Source organism: Arachis hypogaea, chromosome 19, assembly GCF_003086295.3.
Source record: "Arachis hypogaea cultivar Tifrunner chromosome 19, arahy.Tifrunner.gnm2.J5K5, whole genome shotgun sequence".
NCBI lineage: Eukaryota > Viridiplantae > Streptophyta > Magnoliopsida > Fabales > Fabaceae > Arachis > Arachis hypogaea.
This window is the reverse complement of record NC_092054.1, coordinates 143,192,377-143,211,402: the sequence shown is the minus strand read 5'-3', so window position 1 is coordinate 143,211,402 and position 19,026 is coordinate 143,192,377. Positions and strand designations below refer to the sequence as shown.

General features: G+C 33.0%; 1 protein-coding gene and 1 pseudogene across 1 annotated transcript; one reads left to right on the top strand and one right to left on the bottom strand.

Moving 5' to 3' along the window:
* Positions 1-349: 349 nt before the first annotated feature.
* LOC112779905 (putative pentatricopeptide repeat-containing protein At5g65820) lies at positions 350-2,457 on the bottom strand (annotated as a pseudogene).
* A 5,377-nt stretch (positions 2,458-7,834) lies between these two features.
* LOC112778935 (protein FAR1-RELATED SEQUENCE 5-like) lies at positions 7,835-9,199 on the top strand. Its single transcript, XM_025823200.1, has one exon. The coding sequence runs from the start codon at positions 7,835-7,837 to the stop codon at positions 9,197-9,199; it is 1,365 nt and encodes a 454-aa protein (XP_025678985.1).
* Positions 9,200-19,026: the final 9,827 nt, after the last annotated feature.

Below are 19,026 nucleotides of genomic sequence, written 5' to 3'. Positions count from 1 at the left end.
TCAACAAATAATCTGTAATACAATACTAACGATGCTACGATACAAGCCCTTTTTCACACCAAAAAAAAAAGTAATAATAAGCTTAATATAAAGCATTCAATTGCATTCATAAACCTTTGTCAAATTTAAAATGCAAACCACTCCTTGCCTCAATATCTACCCATAAAGGCATTAAGTAAAACATAGAAATTGATACCTCAAAGATCGAAGCAACTTCTCCTATGTCTTCGATCATGCCTTGAATCAAACCAAAATAACATCATTAATTTTCATCCAATTAAATTGCTTCACCAAATTTTGGTCCAAAATGAGAGTCTCGTTTGAAAAACCTCTAGAATGTATGTCAAGCTTCATTAGTGAAATTTATAATGTGTTAGATTTCTGACGGCTTCCACCCCAATGGCGTTGCCTAGCCCTCCTCTTCTTCCCATCCTTTTTCTCCTTTGCTTTTTCTTTCAAGTCCCTCTCTCCTCTCCGCTTGTACATCTTGAAATTGATCTTTTGATCAGCAGCCATTTTCCTCACCCTTTTAGTGATCTCTACCGCAAATTGTCTGTGGCATTAACCCCTGATCCAACATGTCTATGCCAAAGGAACAAGCTTCCCTCACATGCCCATTTGAAAAGAGTGCATGAATCCATATTGTCCATGCATCCATATTCAGCTTACACCCTTTGGTAGATGTGATACAATTTCAAGTATCTTTAGTCAGTTCAAGCTTTTAAGCTCTTAAAAGGGAATTCATCAACTCCTTCAATGTACCGTACTGAGGTATAGTAAAAATTCCTTTGTCAACCATCTCCTTGAAATGTTCACAAGCTTCAATCTGACAAGCTTGATTAAGAAAGCCATTAATCATCATGACAAAGGTGTTAATGCCTAGACTAAGCCCACTTGCTTCCATTTCATTCCAAAGCCGAACACCTTCCTTGATCTCTTGTGCATCTCATTCATGAGTTCCATATACTCCTCTAGTTCTTTCTTTTTCTTATGGGCCAACATGAGATGATGATAAGTCAGCTGATTTGGCACAAGGCCTTGTTGTATCATCCGATCCAAAAGCTCATAACCTCCTCCAACCTTTTTCACTTGCAAAACCCACTAATCAATGTTGTATAGATTATGGCATCCACATCACAGCCATTTCTCTGAATCTCAACAAATAACCGCATTTCCTCCTCCAATTTTTCATGTTTGCATAGTGACTAGATCAAAATTCTGTACAAGGTTGCATTTGGTCCACAACCTATCCTTCTCATCTCCTTCAAAAGATCATAAGCATCTCCCATTTTCGCAGTTAGAGCATAACCACAAAGCAAATTGTTATAAACAACCATATCCGGTTCAATGCCTGCATCCTTCATCTACACCATCACATGTTTTGCTTCCATAAGTTTTCCTTCTCTACACCAACCATATAACAAGGAAGTGAAATGTTTGATGGTTGGAGGAAATCGATATCTAATGTCCTCAAAATGTGAAGCGGTTTCCTTAATGCTACCATTCTTGCACAATGCATCCAACAAACACCCAAAAACATATTCATCAGGCTCACATTTATAATTGGGCATTTCATCTAATACTTCAATAGCCTTTTGAACCATCCTTGTAGAAGCAAACTTCCTCATCAGAATAACAAACATTTATGAAGAAATTAACATAGGATTCTCTTGCCTCATTTCATCAATTAGTGCCCAAATAGCTCCAAATTGCTGCATTTTGCCCAAAACCTTAATCATAGCTTTGTAAACTTCTTGACTGTGTTGATAATCGGACTGCTTAGAACCCATGCATAGGATCTATATGCCAAATTTCTAGCATCGCCACATCTATTCAAGATACACTCAGTTAATCCAGGCCTCACAACAATTCCAGGTTCTTTCAAAGCAAGCTCCAATTTGGGAACCCTAGAATAGTATTTTCTCAATATTCTATAAACTTTTTCCACATCAGAGGCAAACTCATTGTAGCTTTCATCATTTACATCCTTTTCTGGACTACATTGAAGGCGAATAAGGCCAAAATGGTCTTTTGACGCAGCATTGCTGATGCAGCTGCTATTATTATCAAATTCTGAGGACTTATGATTGAGTGGTAGTGAATGTGGTGAACACACCTCAAAACTAGTAGAAAACAGCTGGGATAGTGTATTTTCATGTCTAATAACTGTTAATGAATCTGTCAAGGGAATTTGAAAAAAATTAACTCTTTTGAAGAAAGCAATATTTTTCTCGAAAATCTCTGCATTATCTTGAGTGCCAGAGACAGTGAGACTCACTCAACCCTGGTTTGGTACTCTGTCGCCACCAGATGATTCGATTTGAGAGGAACGAGGGTGAGACTAGGAACAATGACAAAGAAGCATTGGAGAGGGGCGTCAAGAATTTGGCAGTGGAATAAAGCAAAGCACCCAACTCTTGTTAATCACAAATTGAAATCGGACATAGAAGCATACATTGAGGAAAGACAATGGAGTTGCCAAGAAAGGAGTGAATGAAGAGCAAGACCTAATTTTGTGGGAGTCGCCGTCAGTGTGTTCAGCTGGAACCGGAGCTCATCCGCGAGGTTCTCAGCATCCCATGTCCCGTCGCTGCAAATACTAATCTGTTAACGGGTGCCTATTGGGTAACTACCGTATAAGAAAAGGACATAAGAAAAATTTTGAGTAAATAGCCAAAATCGTCTTGAACCACAGTGAGAAAGAAACTTACAGCAGGATCAGTTGAAATGAAGAGTTCAACATTGAGAGATTTTAAAATCTGTAGTTCTATACCTTTTCATCTTTCCTAAAAAACTGGGTTATGCAATGGTTCAAAATTAGAGCACATCCAAAACTAAGGGTTCGGTTTGAATAAAACAGAAGAAAACTCGAAAGTTGTTTGACAGAACACAACAGAACAAAATAGAAAAAAGTCAGATGCGACGGCAGAAAAAAACTCAGGAGAAAACTCAGAAACTCTATTTCAGAAGGAGATTTATTCAGTCTCGTTGATGCTCTCCAAGAACTCTAATCTCTCTCAGTTTCTCGTCTTGCGCGGCGGGGGCAGGTTGCGCGGCAGCAGTATGTTGCGCGGCGGCGGGCGCAGGTTGCGGCAGCGAGAGGAAGAGGAAGATATTGAGATTTGGAGTAGGCGAAGAGGAAGAGAGAGAGGGGGATTGAAAATGCTAGCAGAAATTGATAAAGAGAGAAACCCTAACAGATCTCTCTTCTCTAAATGCCTTTGAATCTGAAAATAAAAGAGAAATGGGACAAAGTTAAAAACCAATAATTTGATGGGTCAAAATTTAATTAGTAAATTTTTCAAAAAAAAAGGGGTATATTTTGTAATTATTTTTATGAAGGTTATTGATACTCCTACAAAAATGTGGGAGTAAAGAATCCATGGCCAGATTTAAGTAGTGTACCTGCAAACATCTCACATATCTTTTAGAAAAACCTAAATCATTTAGAGATTGCAACTCCAGACTCTTTGCAAGTTGACGGCCAGCAGCCAAAACCTAATGCAAAACAAATTGTAAGAAGCGTTAGTGCACTCCTATCTGTTGCCATACTTCATGAAAGAGAATTTGACACACATATATCACAAACTATTCAATTAAAATGGAGGACAAGGACAGTTTTCTATATGCTATCCTTTCCATAGTTGCCTATCTGACGGTCAGTCTACTCTAGTCTCTAGCCAAGAAAGAAATGCATCATTGCATCTATCTCCAAATCCTCAGATAGCATGCCATCAAGAGACATAATTTTTTAGGAGGACGATTCACGAAAATATGGAATTCAGTGAAGAATATACGACGATAATAGTAAATTAATCACCAAGATTTAATTGGGGAAGGCTGCAAAAGTAAGGAGACAGGAAATAGATTATCAGCAAAGCATTTGCTATGCAGTCGAAAAATTGGAGAACATACAGAAGCAGGGGGCGGCAGCGGCGGAGGCGTGGCGCGGCGGCGGAAGCAGGTCACAGAAATTTGCAGTAGAGGAAGAGGATGAGAATGGCAGGGATTGAAGTTGGATAAAAACCCTGTATCTGAAATCAAAAAGAAAGGGAGGGCAGAGTTAGGGTTTTCCAAGAACTCTAAGGGAAGGGGAGAGTGAGAGCAGAGTTAGGGAAGGAAAAAAAGGCTTCAATCTGGTTGATGCTCATCTCTCTCAGTTTCTCGTACCCAAAAAAAGGGAAAGGAAGAAAAGTTAAAAATCAATAATTTGAGGGGTCAAAATCTAATTAGTAAATTTTTCAAAAAAAATGGGGTATATTTTATAATTATTTTGATGCAAGTTAATGATGCTCCTACAAAAATGTGGGAGTAACAAATCCATGGCCACTTAAATCTACTTAGAGTTTTTTTTATAAGTTTATTATTATTATTATCTAATCAAGCTTTCTCATCATTTGCCTCCTGTAATGGGTGACAGATATCTGAGGTTGTCAATTCCATGAAAGATCTGATAGATATCTGTCGGGAGTACAAAATTGGGGTAATTGGTAAATTTTAAATTGCTTTTGTTACTATATTACCCTATTTGGTTGCATGTCATTGTTTTCATGTGTATTTTATGTAGATATTAGATGTGCTTCTCTTGTAGGTTTAACTTTAATGTTATGTTTTGTGAAGCTATTTTAGTTTCAATATTTGGAGATTAATTTCCCCATCATCAAGTAGCTTTTTCTTGCCTTGTAATGATTCAACTTAACCTGCAGAGAGCTTGAAAAATTATCATCGTTTTGACTTTTTATTGTTATATTTTAATCTCTCTTGTCCATTCTCTCATTTCTAAATTCTTTTTCTTCTAATGTTTCATGTATTCAGTCTTCATTGAAACTTGATCATTATTTGTATCCCAGATAAAGGTGATGAATCAGGGCCAATCATACTTCATCTGGATTCTTTGAGTCTTCACTCTAGCAGATCACTATTTGATAACATCAAAAGGTTAGGATGAAGTAGCACTTGATTTATTGTATACCATATATGTGACATATCTAGTTCATTTGTACTCTGGTTATTAGTTCTTAAACATATCACAGCTTCCATATCTTGTGACTTCACTACCATCCTATGTTACAAGTAGGTGTTTTTCTTATGTTCTTGTTACTTGTAAGCATATATATAGATTAATGTAAAATTGACCCTACCATTGTTTTATATTATTCATTTAACTTGGCCAAGTATTCTTAAAATGTATAGTTACAAACAAGTTAGCTAAATCCAAACGTATATTTATAGAGAAAATCAAGTAGTAGCCCCTGTTCTAGTTCTCTGTTCCAGGTTTTTGTCCATTTTTCTTTTTATTTTATTAAGTTTGATTAATTTTGGTTAATTAGTTGATTAATTTCCAGGTTCTTTGTGATTTAAGACCAAGAGAATTATACTAAGAGAAATCAACTACTAAGAATAAGGATTAGGGTAGTTAGAAGCTCAATCATATGATATATAAATTGAAATTATGAAGCTGTATTGGTTGAGTTTGATATATTAGTTTGATTTGTGCTTGATTATGTTGTGGCGAATGTTTAATTGATCTTTTGAATATGTGATTTTATATTGTGATGATTGAATGCTAATCAAATACTTGGGGCTGAGATTAAATGATAAAAAGTGATAAGAGAACCAAGGATATGAAAGATTAAGCTTAAGGATAGTTGAGAATCAATAAATAGTAATGTAGTTACTTTGTATGGAGAATGTGAAATTGAGTTGGAAACAAAAAAGAAATTGATAGAAATAAGGAAGAAAGTGGAGAGTAGAGAGTAGAGTAGAGTAGAGTAAAAGAAGCCAAAGATGGTGTGCTATATAACAGTTGGGAGAAGGAATTAACAGTTAAAGATCATTGCACACAACACACCGAAAGTTTGAGAATTGAGATTGCTTGTCTCAAGTGCACCCAAAATTCCTAAGTAAATGGCCCCACCAACCACTTCATTAGCCCCGTTCACACCTATAAAGTTTTAGTTTTCTAGTTTTGTTCATATATATATAAGTCCATATATTCATATAGTTTCTTTTTGGCGGTTCAAATTATTAATGAACCAAATTAAGATGAATTAAGATGAACTTTGGCTAAGAAATTGATTGTGACTATGTCTCTAAGCATTAAAGTTTATCAACTGCATTTTCTTTATCAATGCATTTTAGTTACTAAGAATATTAAGCATTTCTATTTCAGTTTTTCCAATGAATTGAAATAATGCCAAATGCCATCATCTGTAAAACACTAAATCATTTCATGTCTTGTGAGAATTCAATGATCTACCAATTTTGTTTTTCGCCTTTGTTTTGTGGACAAATGGATTTCATTAATGAAATATATGGATATTGGATAATGACATTATAGAAACAGGGTATGAATGAGATAACATATTCCTTCTTCCTCTGTGTCTCATCTTTAGGCCTTGAGATCGAATATTGTCCTTGCTAGTTTATACCATGTTTTGCTTTTATTTTATCTGGACTATTAGATTGAAGCAATGCACATTTATAGTGAAGGATGCTAAATTTATGCTGACTATAACTTATTTTTTTATGTTAATGATAATAGAAACAGAGGGCTAATTGAATCTGTTAGTTCATATCATGGTAATTTTTAAATGGATGTGGATTGTAACTTCCATGCTAAAGATAAGTATTGCATAATTAGAGCAACTTATGAATAATGTTCAAGGTTGTGTTTAGATATTAGATAATGATGCCTGAAATGTTGAATGCACCATAGAAGTTTAGATGAAACCAATGCTTTTAGTGTAAAATTTCAGTAGTATAGTTTCAGCTGTAGCTGTCGAAGAAAATATGTTTGAAAGAATATCTATTTCCATAAGCTTGGTTGCCTCATTTTGACCTGTTGTCCACAATTAGAATGAAGATCATTATTCCATAATTAGTTTATATGAATTTATAATTTATCCTATAAAATTTCAGATTGATCAAATCTAAATTATAATTTATATGAATTTTTTATTTAAACACTGATGCTGTCTTGTTCTGCTGTCTTGTTCCTCAAAGGTTGTGGTTGTTTGATGATTTTGTTGATAACTTGACATCTTTTGATACTTTGTGGTTGTTATTTTAGAGAGATTTTTTGGTAGTATTCTTTTGATATTTTGAGAATGATTAAATGTTACATAGATTAGCTATTGTCATTAGATTTATAAAGAACCAAATTCTAGTTGTAATGAACCTATACACTTTAAAATGACTTTAGTATTAATTTTACTTTTAAAAAAATTATGGTTTGAAAATTGAATTTCTAAAAACTGGTTTTAAAAGTGGATTTTTTGTTAAAATATTTGGTTTGAAAATTGGATTTTTAAAAACTAGTTGTCCAAAGTGAATGCAGTAAAGGGCTAGGGAAAGGGGGCTACAATCAATCAACTCAAAGAAAGCAGTGTGTTTAAAATAGGGTAATTTCATCGAAGGGCATATGCATATCTAATCTTGCGAGCAATCTGTTTCTATGGATTGAGGTGGCAGCCAAGCAAACTTTGCGGGGTTCTTAAAGGGAAAACAATGTGTTCTTCAGTGGCCGCAAGCGGCGGGGATTTTGTGACATGGGATCAGAAATATAGATAGATTGATAGATAGAGGATATATACTCTTTAATATTTTTTTGTCCTTTGCACCCACCGCATGCATAGCTGGCATTGCCAACTGTTCTTGTCTTTCTGTTTTTACTCTTATAGTTTCACCATTAGATTTTGGATTCACGCTTCTTCATTTCCTCTTAATACAATAAATGAAACTCGTGTCCAATTCCATGATTCCTAAGATTGACACTATTGGATTGATTTCAATTTTAAAAGATTGTGAATTTTGTATTGGTGTTTAGGAAGTTATGGGTCAAGAATTTTCTCATGAAGGGGTTAATAGCGAGCATACATCATATGATCAATATGAGCAGGAGGAAGAAAAATATGAGGAAGTTGACGTGGATTATATGGATGAGGACGACACAAATGTGGAACCAATGTTCGATTATCACGGCTTCGATGAAGGGTATAACATTGACTCACTTGAAGACATTGGGATGATTGAATTTTGGAACATCAGGGATGAAGATGTATGTCATTTTCACTTTTCTGATGTCGACATTGCATTTGAGTTCTACAATAGATATGCGAGGACAAGAGGCTTTAGTGCTCGGAAGAACAGGACTAGGAAGAGTCGTGTGGGCGCACTTAAGTTGAAGAATTTTGTATGTCATCGTGAAGGATTTAGACCACAAAATAATTACGGCATTGGAAACCTTAAGAGAAAACCTACACCCGAGACAAGGTGTGGCTGCAGTGCAATGATGGAGATTCGTGTAGATGCACCTAGTGGTCGTTGGTTTATTTCTTATTTTTCTAATGAACACAATCATCCGCTTCTGGATCCTCGGTTGACTGGATTGCTTCCTGGGCATAGATTCATGTCTGAGGCTGATATTGGCCACATGGTTAACATGAAAAAGGGTGGGATTAGTGTTTGGCAGATATATCGGGCATTAGCAAATCAGGCATGTGGCTACGAGTATCTCTCTTTCACGCAAAGGGACATGTACAATAAAATAGCAAAGCAGAGGCGCCAATTATCCGGTGATGCATATGCAGCTTTGAAGTATCTAGAAGATCAAGCAACAAATGATCCTTCTCTCTATTTTAATCATCACATGGATGCCGATGGTACTTTGCACAATTTATTCTGGTGCAATGGTCTCAGTAGGGCAGACTACTCATTATTTGGTGATGTGCTGGCTTTTAATGCTACCTATAAGAGGAATAAATATATGTGTCCACTTGTGGTATTTTCTGGTGTCAATCATCACAATCAAACAATTATCTTTGCTGCTGCTTTAATTTGCGATGAGAAAAAAGACACATATAGGTGGTTGCTACAACAACTGAAGGTGGCAATGAATGGGAAAGCACCTGTTTCGGTGATCACGGATGGTGATCTATCAATGAAGTTCGCCATTGAAAAAGAGTTTCCTAATGCACATCATAGATTATGTGCATGGCATCTGATTCGCAATGCAACAAGTAACATTGGCAAGCCCCAGTTTACCTCCATGTTTAAAAAGTGTATGCTAGGCGACTATGAAATTGATGTATTTCATCAAAAGTGGTTTGAAATAGTTGAGGAATTTGGTGTCAAAAACAAGAATTGGGTCCTAGATATATATATAAAAAGAGACATTCATGGGCAACTGCACATATAAGAGGAAAGTTTTTTGCTGGTTTTCGGACTACTTCTTGGTGCGAGGGATTAAACTTGATCATTGCAAAGTATGCCAACTCAAGGTACAATCTGGTTGAGTTCATTCAACACTTTAATCGTTGTGTCAACCATATAAGGTGGAAAGAGGTCCAGGCTGACCTCACCTCTGTGAATGGGAGACCCAGTATGCAAACCTGTTTTCAACAGTTAGAGAGGAGTGCTGCCAATGTTTACACCCTATCAATATTTCATATGTTCCAACCAATCCTTGTACGGGCTGCATCAATGAAGGTAATAAATATGGGGCAAACTGGCTCTTATGTGATTTACTCTGTCGGTTTGGACCGAACGCCAAATGAGATGTGGCGTGTATTCTGTTGTGACATTGAGATGGAATTCAATTGTTCATGTATGAGAATGGAATCATTTGGCATACCTTGTGAACACATAGTTTGTGTCTTGGTGCATGAAGATATAGAGGAGTTGCCAAGGTCATTAGTCTTGCCTCGGTGGACCAAGACTGCCAAAGTAGGTTTGCAAAATGCGGTCGGGCTTCATTGGGATTCTTTGATGCTAAGTCAATACGGTTGTTTGATGGATTGGTTTAGACAACTAGCCAACTTTGCTTGCCAAGATAACGAGAGATTTATCTTTACATGGGAAATGGCTATGAATTTGTTGAAACAATTTAAGGAGGAAGATGTTGCACAAAAAAGGGGGGGGTCAATGATGCAGATAGTGTAAGAGATGGTGTGCAAGTGGATGCTTCTGGAGCTGGACTCACAACCAATGATCTCGGACATAGCATGCCAAGGGACCCAAGAAAATGTAGGACAAAAAGGGGGCTTCACAGTCCAATAAAAGAAAACATCGATGTGGACAGTGTGGCATGGAGGGCCACAATCGAACAACTTATCGTGTTCGTCGTGGCATCTCACAGTCAGAAAGCCGTGGAAATGACACATTTGATAATGACTCGGATGATCACATGAACATTGAAGATGACTCATTGGTAAGTATCTTTACCAATGAGCATGACTAAGTTTTAATTGCTGCTTATTAGCTAGTACTAATGATATTATATTGCTGATAGGTATATGATGAGAATGCTTCGTACAATAGCAATGAAGTGCTATAATAAGGTATAGTTAATGGTTTAAGTTTCTGGTATTCTCTAATTTTTATTCTATTTGGGTTTGGTGTTTTTTTTTTTTAATTTATTTTTGTTATATTTAATGTTTATAAAATCAGGCAATGTTGGTGCCGCATGGTTTTTCCGCATCATCTTCCCCCCACCAGAAGCTACACAGGAGAAGAAACAGAAAAAAGCATGAAAATGCTTCTATAATTATATTTGGTTATTCATGCCAAACCTTTAAGACCAATGCTAGTGCATTAAGGACTAATTTTATCATTTTTTTTTGTTTTATGAGGTACAGGTTTGATTCATATTATAGAATTTGGTTTAGATTGTTTCTTGGGAATTTTATTTTTATTAGTTGTAACAAATACTCTATTATTATTGATAGTGGTAGGGCTGTGGTTAGGTTGATTCTCAAGAGTAAATGGTACTTGCAAGTTAAGGTGTCTAATAAAAAAATAATAATGTGGGTTGTTAACTTGTTATGGATCACAATTCAAATGATTAATGTTGAATATTGAGCTTGGTTTGCTCATGAATCAAAAATCAAAACACAAACACTCAACCTATTTAAATTTATATACCAGGGGTGTCTATGGTTTGGTTTATAGATTAGCTTGATTTAATTTTTAAATTATATTCAATTTTATTCAAAATTTAATTTGAAGTTTAGTTAGGTCAATTTATTTGATTTTTAGTAAATAAAATTATAAGTTTACGACAATAGAATATAAAAATAATTTAAGTTAATGAAATGGATAAATAAAATAAAAAATGTATATTTACAAAATATTATTTAAGAATGATGTATGAATAAATTAAATAAATTATTTAACAAACTAGAACAGATTAGTATAATTAAAAGCATAAATTTTATATTTTAAGAAATTATATTTTTATAATGTTTTACTGTTGGGATCTAATCCAATACGTTTACTTGGGTCAAATTTAAATTATATTTTGAATAAATCAAATATATATATAGTGAAATTAATAATAGATGTTATGTTTTTATATTTTAATTAATATTTTTATATTATATAATACTTTTTTTATTTCATAATCATTTATTTTGGTGTAAATATAATATAATATTTGTAGAATTTAATTTTCAAGTGTAAGATTTTATTAGTTTGTTATATATAATTTGCAAAATAAGGGGGAAAAAGCTCTCCTTTCTTTTTGTTAATTATGGAAAAATTTTGACTACTTCAATTAGGATTTTATATAATTTTTTTAAATAGAATTCTTACACTACTTTAATTTTATAATTAGGTCATCAGAAAATAAGAACTATATAATTGAATAATGAGCATGATTAGTGAACGAATCATTATTATCTAAATCTCAATAATTCAAGTACTTCTATTGTTTTAGTTGTGAAATATATATATTATACAGTTTATTTTTTTATTTTAATGAAGAAGAGCTCATCATAGAAAAATTGAACAAAAATGAGGTAAATAACACTGATGATTCTGAGTTTTATTCAGAATTATAGGTTCTTAGTAGGATAACAAAAAGGCGATACAAAACAATAGGAATAAAAAATAGTTAATAAATAAATTCGTCTATTTTAGTAAGTCTAACAAGAAGACATAAATAATTCTTCCCAATTTAAGTAAGATGTTATGGGTGTATCATAAGTCACCATAATTGAAACCTCTCGTTAACATCTGCCCGTATCTTATTCCAATCTCCTTTCCTCATGCAGCTGTAATTTATTTTACCAAACGTTAACACATGTATTAGTGTAATTAAAGAGCGAAACTGTTTATGTTAAAAATTACCTTTGGAGGGATCACAGGAGTGAATTCCTGTTGCACATTCATTCATTGCATAACCCATATAGCTGAATTATTACTGTGTGAAAACGTATCATGCAATACAACATAAGGAAGTCGAACACAATAAATAAATATATATATATTAAATTAAATAACCAACAATTTGAATAATTACCTATTTATGCACCTAGGAATACCTAATGCACTACGGACTTCCCAACCCTCGAAACTCACTATTTCTTGTATACCACATTCTGCATACTTCTCAGAAAATATTATTTCAGAAAGAACCACTCCCTGTAATAAGAATAGTGTGCTTTATTATTCGAAGTAATGTTATTATTAGCTTTATTTCTATAGTAAGAGAACTTACTATATTTCTAATATGATGCTTGCGTGGTTCATCGTCTTCAATCTTATAGTGAGAGTCTAAATGATAAAGTATTTTGTCAGGAATGCTCATTACCATTAGATACCAGTGATCATTCTCCTTGATTGGGACATATATCTGTATAACAAATAGGATGTAATATGTATAAGTAAAATTTTGAGTACTTTTTATTATAATAAAAATATTCCAATAATTAATGAGAACTTACAAATTGAAGGTCACGGATTGGTGGCATATAATGTGCATATTTTTTCAGTAGGTCATGATCCTCCATATGTAACGACACGTCATCCTAGGAATGTTTGAGCACAACGATTATTTATTTTACTTAGTTAAAATGAGAAAATCAAGATTTTGACTTACCGCAAATGATGATGGAAGGGACCAAACATTTTTTAATTTGGTCATGCTAATATTTGATGTTATCTTCAATGTCATCAGCTTTATTACCAGTTCAGACACTTGCTTTCCAGGTACGAGACAGAACATATCTTCTCTAGTTGCAGTTGTATCGTGAATATGAACCAAATCTTCTCTAACACAAAGCCAACATGTTAGCCACAGAGAGAACTAAAATTAAAGATAAAAGATAAAAAAAATACTCACGCTATATCATTTTCAGCAGCAAAGATGTACATAGCCATATTGACCAAATCCTCGCTCAACCTCATATCTTGAGGTGGTTTGAATGAACAATTAAGATTCTGCACAAAACGTAAAGGTTATCCACAATATACGTATTTGAATACTATGCGTATAAATTATTTTTAACTAAATCAAATACCTTTGGGATAGAAGTGTTCTTGAAAGCCATTTTTTTTGTTTCGTAGAGGTCGTTAACCGTGCTTTGTCTATGATGAAAATTAAAGGCCCTTTGCGTACTCGAGTTTCTGCCATCTTGTTTGATAGTTGACCTTTGTGCTCAATTTTTGGCATTTTAGCTGGTCGTACAAATGCCATGTTTTGGATAGATGGTGGATTATTGACTCTTGCCAATTTGTCCTTTTGCCTTACAAACGTACTCGGAAGTTCTTGCACAGTTTTATTAGTTTTGCTATCTCTTTGTATACCGAACCTTGACTTTGGCTTCGATTTTCCTTCTCCATCCAGGCATGTTTGCGTCTCTTTGTAGAACAATGGTGGCAGATTGTACAAAATCTCACTGTCCTTATTCTCGTCAGATAAATCCATGAACACACAATGTTCGGACTTTACTTGCAACGGACGAGAGTTTTTCTTTGTTACATCACCACATGATTTATTCTTCATCTCATATAGATCCGTATTGTCGAATTTCTCATGCTTCTCATCAGTTTTACATTGAAGGGCGGTTAATTTATCAAGTGACTTCTTCGCCATCCACATTGCTTTCTCCATCTCATCAACTCTCTTGGATAAAGACTACATTATAAAAAAGAAATTTAGTATTGGTATACATAAATAACATTGTAATTTATCATGAGTTTGATATATTACCTCTATTGCATGTAGTATTTGTTTCAACGGAGAATTTTTCGTAATTTCCATCGAAGAAGATCCAATGTGATCGTCTACTACTTTTTCTTCCATTGCTCTACTAGATTGTAATTTCAGTTTTAGTAGAGATAGTTAATAGTATTCTATGCTTGAGTGTTTATATATAAGAATAAGATTGTGTTTCACACAACTAATTCTATTTTAATAATTTAAATATGATAACCAATAATTAGTCATTTAACTTTAAATTAAAAATTAAAATTTATCCAAAATTTAACAACTTTCCACCGTTTAAGATACTATCCCTTTATCTTGTATTTAAATAATAATAAATTTGAGATTACTCATTAAATATTAGCTTTTTAAAAAAGATAAAATTAGATTATTTTATATAATCTTATTATTCTTAACTTCTTATCTTCTTACTTTAATTAGATAACTTTTTTTCTAAAAAAAAAAGATAGAAATAAATATTTTAAAATTTGTATTATTTTTATCTTATCTTATCTTTTATCACTGAATTTGCTATATATTCATCCTAAGGGGTTATATGGTACCGTACAAGACAAAATACTATCTGAGTGAGTAGTAAAAGATTTTTCCAATGAAAAATATGGAGGTCAAGAGTATGTTTAACGATATAACAAAAAGGATAGAAAACTTAGAGTCGCTCATTCATGTTCTACACCAAAAAATTGATGTGATCATGGCACAACAGATAACTTTTATAAATAGTAGTTCCATATTGGATCCTACTGTAGTTGTGCAATCTTCGGAAAGTACAAAAACTAGTGATCTTACTAGTATCATGCCAATTCAACCCAAAAAGTTATTCCACTCGGATATTACTCATGAAGCAACAACTCCACCTAATGGACAACCACATGCTAGAGTAGGAACTGTACTGCCAAAGGTAACTTTATCTTTGTTTCTTCTTTCTTTTACGTATTTTTTTTATTTCTTTATTTTTTAGTGTAATCTTGAAACTAGTTTTTTTTAACCACAGTGGTGGACACTTGTTGCATTTGAGCCTACACCTTCGATGATGTTAACCGATTCTCAAGCTGCTGTTGCAGCCTATATTTTTTCGGATACGTTAGATCCGTACGTGTATTTTATGATTATGTGTAATATATGATGGTTCCATAATTCTATGATTCTCTCAGTTAACCATCTTATGACTTTGGCAGTTCTGAAGAGTTGGTAATCTCAGATGAAAAAGGTTATAGAAGTACATTTAGATGTCTTGCGCCGGAGAGATGTGTCAAATCACGAGTAAATGCATATTATTCTTTTTCTTGTAATTATATTTTTAAGCCTCTATTTACCTATAAACATGTTTTACATATAATTTTAACATATTGTAGGTTATAAACCTGGTGGCACTTATGATGACACGTGTATTTCAACGTAGGAATGAAGATCCAATTTGCTGGTTCATGCCTACACATTTCGCAGTAAAATTATCCCTATAATATTTCTAAATTATTAGTTAATATTTTTGTCTAATAGTTTGAGTAGATATACTAATTTAAAAGAAGTTCTTTTTTCTAGACTAAACCATGCTATGTACTCACACGAGTAAAGTGTATAATTAAATAAACAGTTCAAAAATAGTTGTTAAATTGAAAACATATTTTCATTTAACTATATTTATTTGTATGCAGCGATATGCTTTAAGCAACAAATATACACCGGCAGAGGTTATCTTTGATTTCCTTGGAGCATATATGTCACTGAAAATTAGCCACGTCATTAGGGTACGAGTGACCAATTTGTTTTCCATTAATGCACTATTATATTTTTTAGTGTTTATAATGGTTTAAGGTCTAAAGTAGGTCTTTATCCCTATCTGTGAGGAACTACATTGGTATTTGGTTATTGTTGACTTTACGAGTCGTCGCTTAATCATATTGGAATCACTGCCTTGTGTCGGAAAACATCAACGCAAAAGGATCACAATTAAAGTGGTAATTATTTGTTCCAAATCAGTACTCAATGATTTATAATCACTTAACAACTTAACAATTTAAATAACCATTTGTTGTAACTAGTACTCTTAGTCAATTTAACTCATTTACAATTCACTTTTTTTTTTGTGTCATGAAGTTACTCTTGTACAGGCAACTTATTTAGAAGCGATGTTAGATGATCATATTTTTAATGATGATAAATCTAAAGTTATAGATTGCTCCACCTTTTGGCCTATCACACCTTTTGGCCTACCCACTCAAAAAAATAGATCGTAAGTCTAACATTTAATTTTTTATTTTAAATATCATTACTCGTTCAATAGTTTATAGTTATTATGGATATAATAACTATTTGTGGAATGCTTTATATTTTAGGAATGATAGCGGAGTTTGGATGACCAGTTGGATGAGAGAATGTACTTTACAAGATGACTTCAATATTCAGGTCATATTTATAACAAAGTATTTTTAACATAATTTTTTCAACACACTTCTAATTAGAATTATATTGTTGGTGCTCTAAGCAGATTAACGACTCCACACGAATGAGACTTGCCGTGGATATGGTTTTAGAGGAGTACAATAATTTGTGTCTCGTAATACAAGAAAATACTTGGAAATATAGGACCAAGGTGGAAGCAGAGCATGAAGACATTTGGGAATGAGAAATTATTTTTTTAGATATTTTTAGTATTTTTTTTGAAAGATTACTAAGCTATGTTTCATTAGTTTTTATACTAATTTATCTTTCTATATATTACAATTCTATATTACTAATTTCCTTTATTTTATCGGTTAATATAAATTATTCATAACCTATATATTTTATTTCCGTAAATAACGATGATATATACAGAGAAGAAAATATGTTTCTATTTTCTTATTAAAAAACAGAGAAGGTGAGTGCAATATATATACAATTTATGTAAAATCTACTACTCATTAAATCTTTTAAAATTTATGAGATTTCTAATGACTAACATAATTATGATGACTCACTATTTTTAGAATAATATATGAAAATAGAAACATGTGATGAAAAATAGTAGTAGAAAGGAAGGAAATGCTTATTGTTTTTTGAGTTTGTTTTTGGATATATGAAGATAGTCAATTTAATATGCCCCCACAAGCTGAAGATGATATAGGTTAAGAATTTTCAATTTGAAAAGATTAGCATGAAACGATTGAGTGGAGGAAGATTTGATAAGGATGTCGGTCAATTGTCGAGAAGAAGGAACTAAAAGTAATTTCATCACACCCGCCATAACTTTTTGTCAAACAAAATGACAATCGACCTTTGGATGTTTGAGAAGGACCCGCATTGCAACATTGTGGTGAGTTTGAGAAGGAGAATCCATGATCTGACTAAGCTGCTGGGTTTGCAAATTGTTTGTTTCTCATCAGAAATTCTAACTTATCACTAAGACAATAATCAAATAAAGATAATTGGATAATGAGATCAAGGCATCATTACAGTACTAAGAACAAGCAAATAACAAAATGCTTTGTTGATTTTATGATTCCAATAGATATTCCAGATCTTGATTCCTTCGTTTGTTTTGGTAAAAATAATAATCTGTTGGCCAGATTTTTTCTTGGATATACCAGATTGCTAATTCATATCACAAGACAATGTTAAACCCAGATATTTGAATAAAGATTTTTTCTTATATACAAGTCAATTAGAAATTTGATATTTGTACTTGTTTGAATTAAAAATCACTATAAAGATAATTTTTTTCTTGATATTTAATAAAAAGATAAATTAAAACTCCTAATTATAGATTGATAATTTACAAATAACAAAATAATTTGTTAAGATTAGCTCTGCTAATAACTAAAAATTTTATCTGAAATAGTATTTTCCTCATTGATTATATATGCATATAGTTTCCGTGAGCAGTTAAGCACCTAAATTTGGTTCCATTGAAACAATTTAAATCATAGTTCATTTAAACAAAAATAAGATATTCAATTAAGAAACTTTGCTTGACTAGCTTAAAGGGGTTTGGCATGATCTTCAGCCACCATAAACTCATTTATTGATGGCCAATTTAACCCTTATATTGACCACCTTCAAGCATCAACACTACTGAATGTTTCTAATGTTTGTGAAATCAAATTTAGTTTCAATTTAAATTTAAATGTCTCAAAAGTGATACAAAATAGCTTACTATTCACAAATTATTGCTTTATAACTATACTGTGTCGAAACTATGATTTTAATCATTAAGGAAACTATATGGTATTAAAAAAATCCTCACAAAAGATATGGTAGGAAACTTGTAAATAAAACAATGTTGCCTTCATTTATATTATTTGTATGACCCTCAAAATGATGAAGTGGTTTCATGAAGGAGGAGAAAATCATGATGATCATAGAAAAACTAACATGGATTTATATCTACAGAGAGTGATCATATAAATTAGTAGACTTCCACATTCCATTGCTCTGCCTTCTTCAATTGCCTCTTGTATTCAGTCCAATCAATGCCTACAACACAAAGAACACACCATGATCAATCAAGTTTTTTCTCTTGATAAAATCCAAGTTAAAGTGATAAAATAGATTCATGTTTGTTACCATCTCTGGCAGCAAGTGAAACCATGATGTCATCAATTCCTTTTTCCATGCCTTTGAGTCCACACATGTATACAAAAGTGTTGTCTTTCTTAAGTGATGAAACTTTGCATAAGAAGGATGACAAAGAAGGAAATGAATGAATCTAAAGGAAAGAAACCTGGTAGAGAGGTTTAGGGAATCCATAAAAGTCATGAATGGTGTCATTCCTCTCAACAATGTTGACAGATGGAACACGAGTGTCCCAATGAGCAGAGATGATGAAAATGGCAGAGGGGGTCTGAGGGTAGATGTTCTTCCATGATTTGAGCACCTTTCTTATCTCAATTGAATCATCAATGGCCAACATGGGTGATCCATGAGATATATAGAAAGTTTCCTTCAAACTTAAAGCCATGATTGATGATGGCTCTCTTCATGCCAAAAAACATGCCAGTGTCATCTACATACAAAAAATGAGAACACATGTGAATAACTAT

Bases quoted from the DNA above. Each gene is read 5' to 3' on its own strand.
- LOC112778935 (XM_025823200.1), top strand. From the start codon at position 7,835: ATGGGTCAAGAATTTTCTCATGAAGGGGTTAATAGCGAGCATACATCA.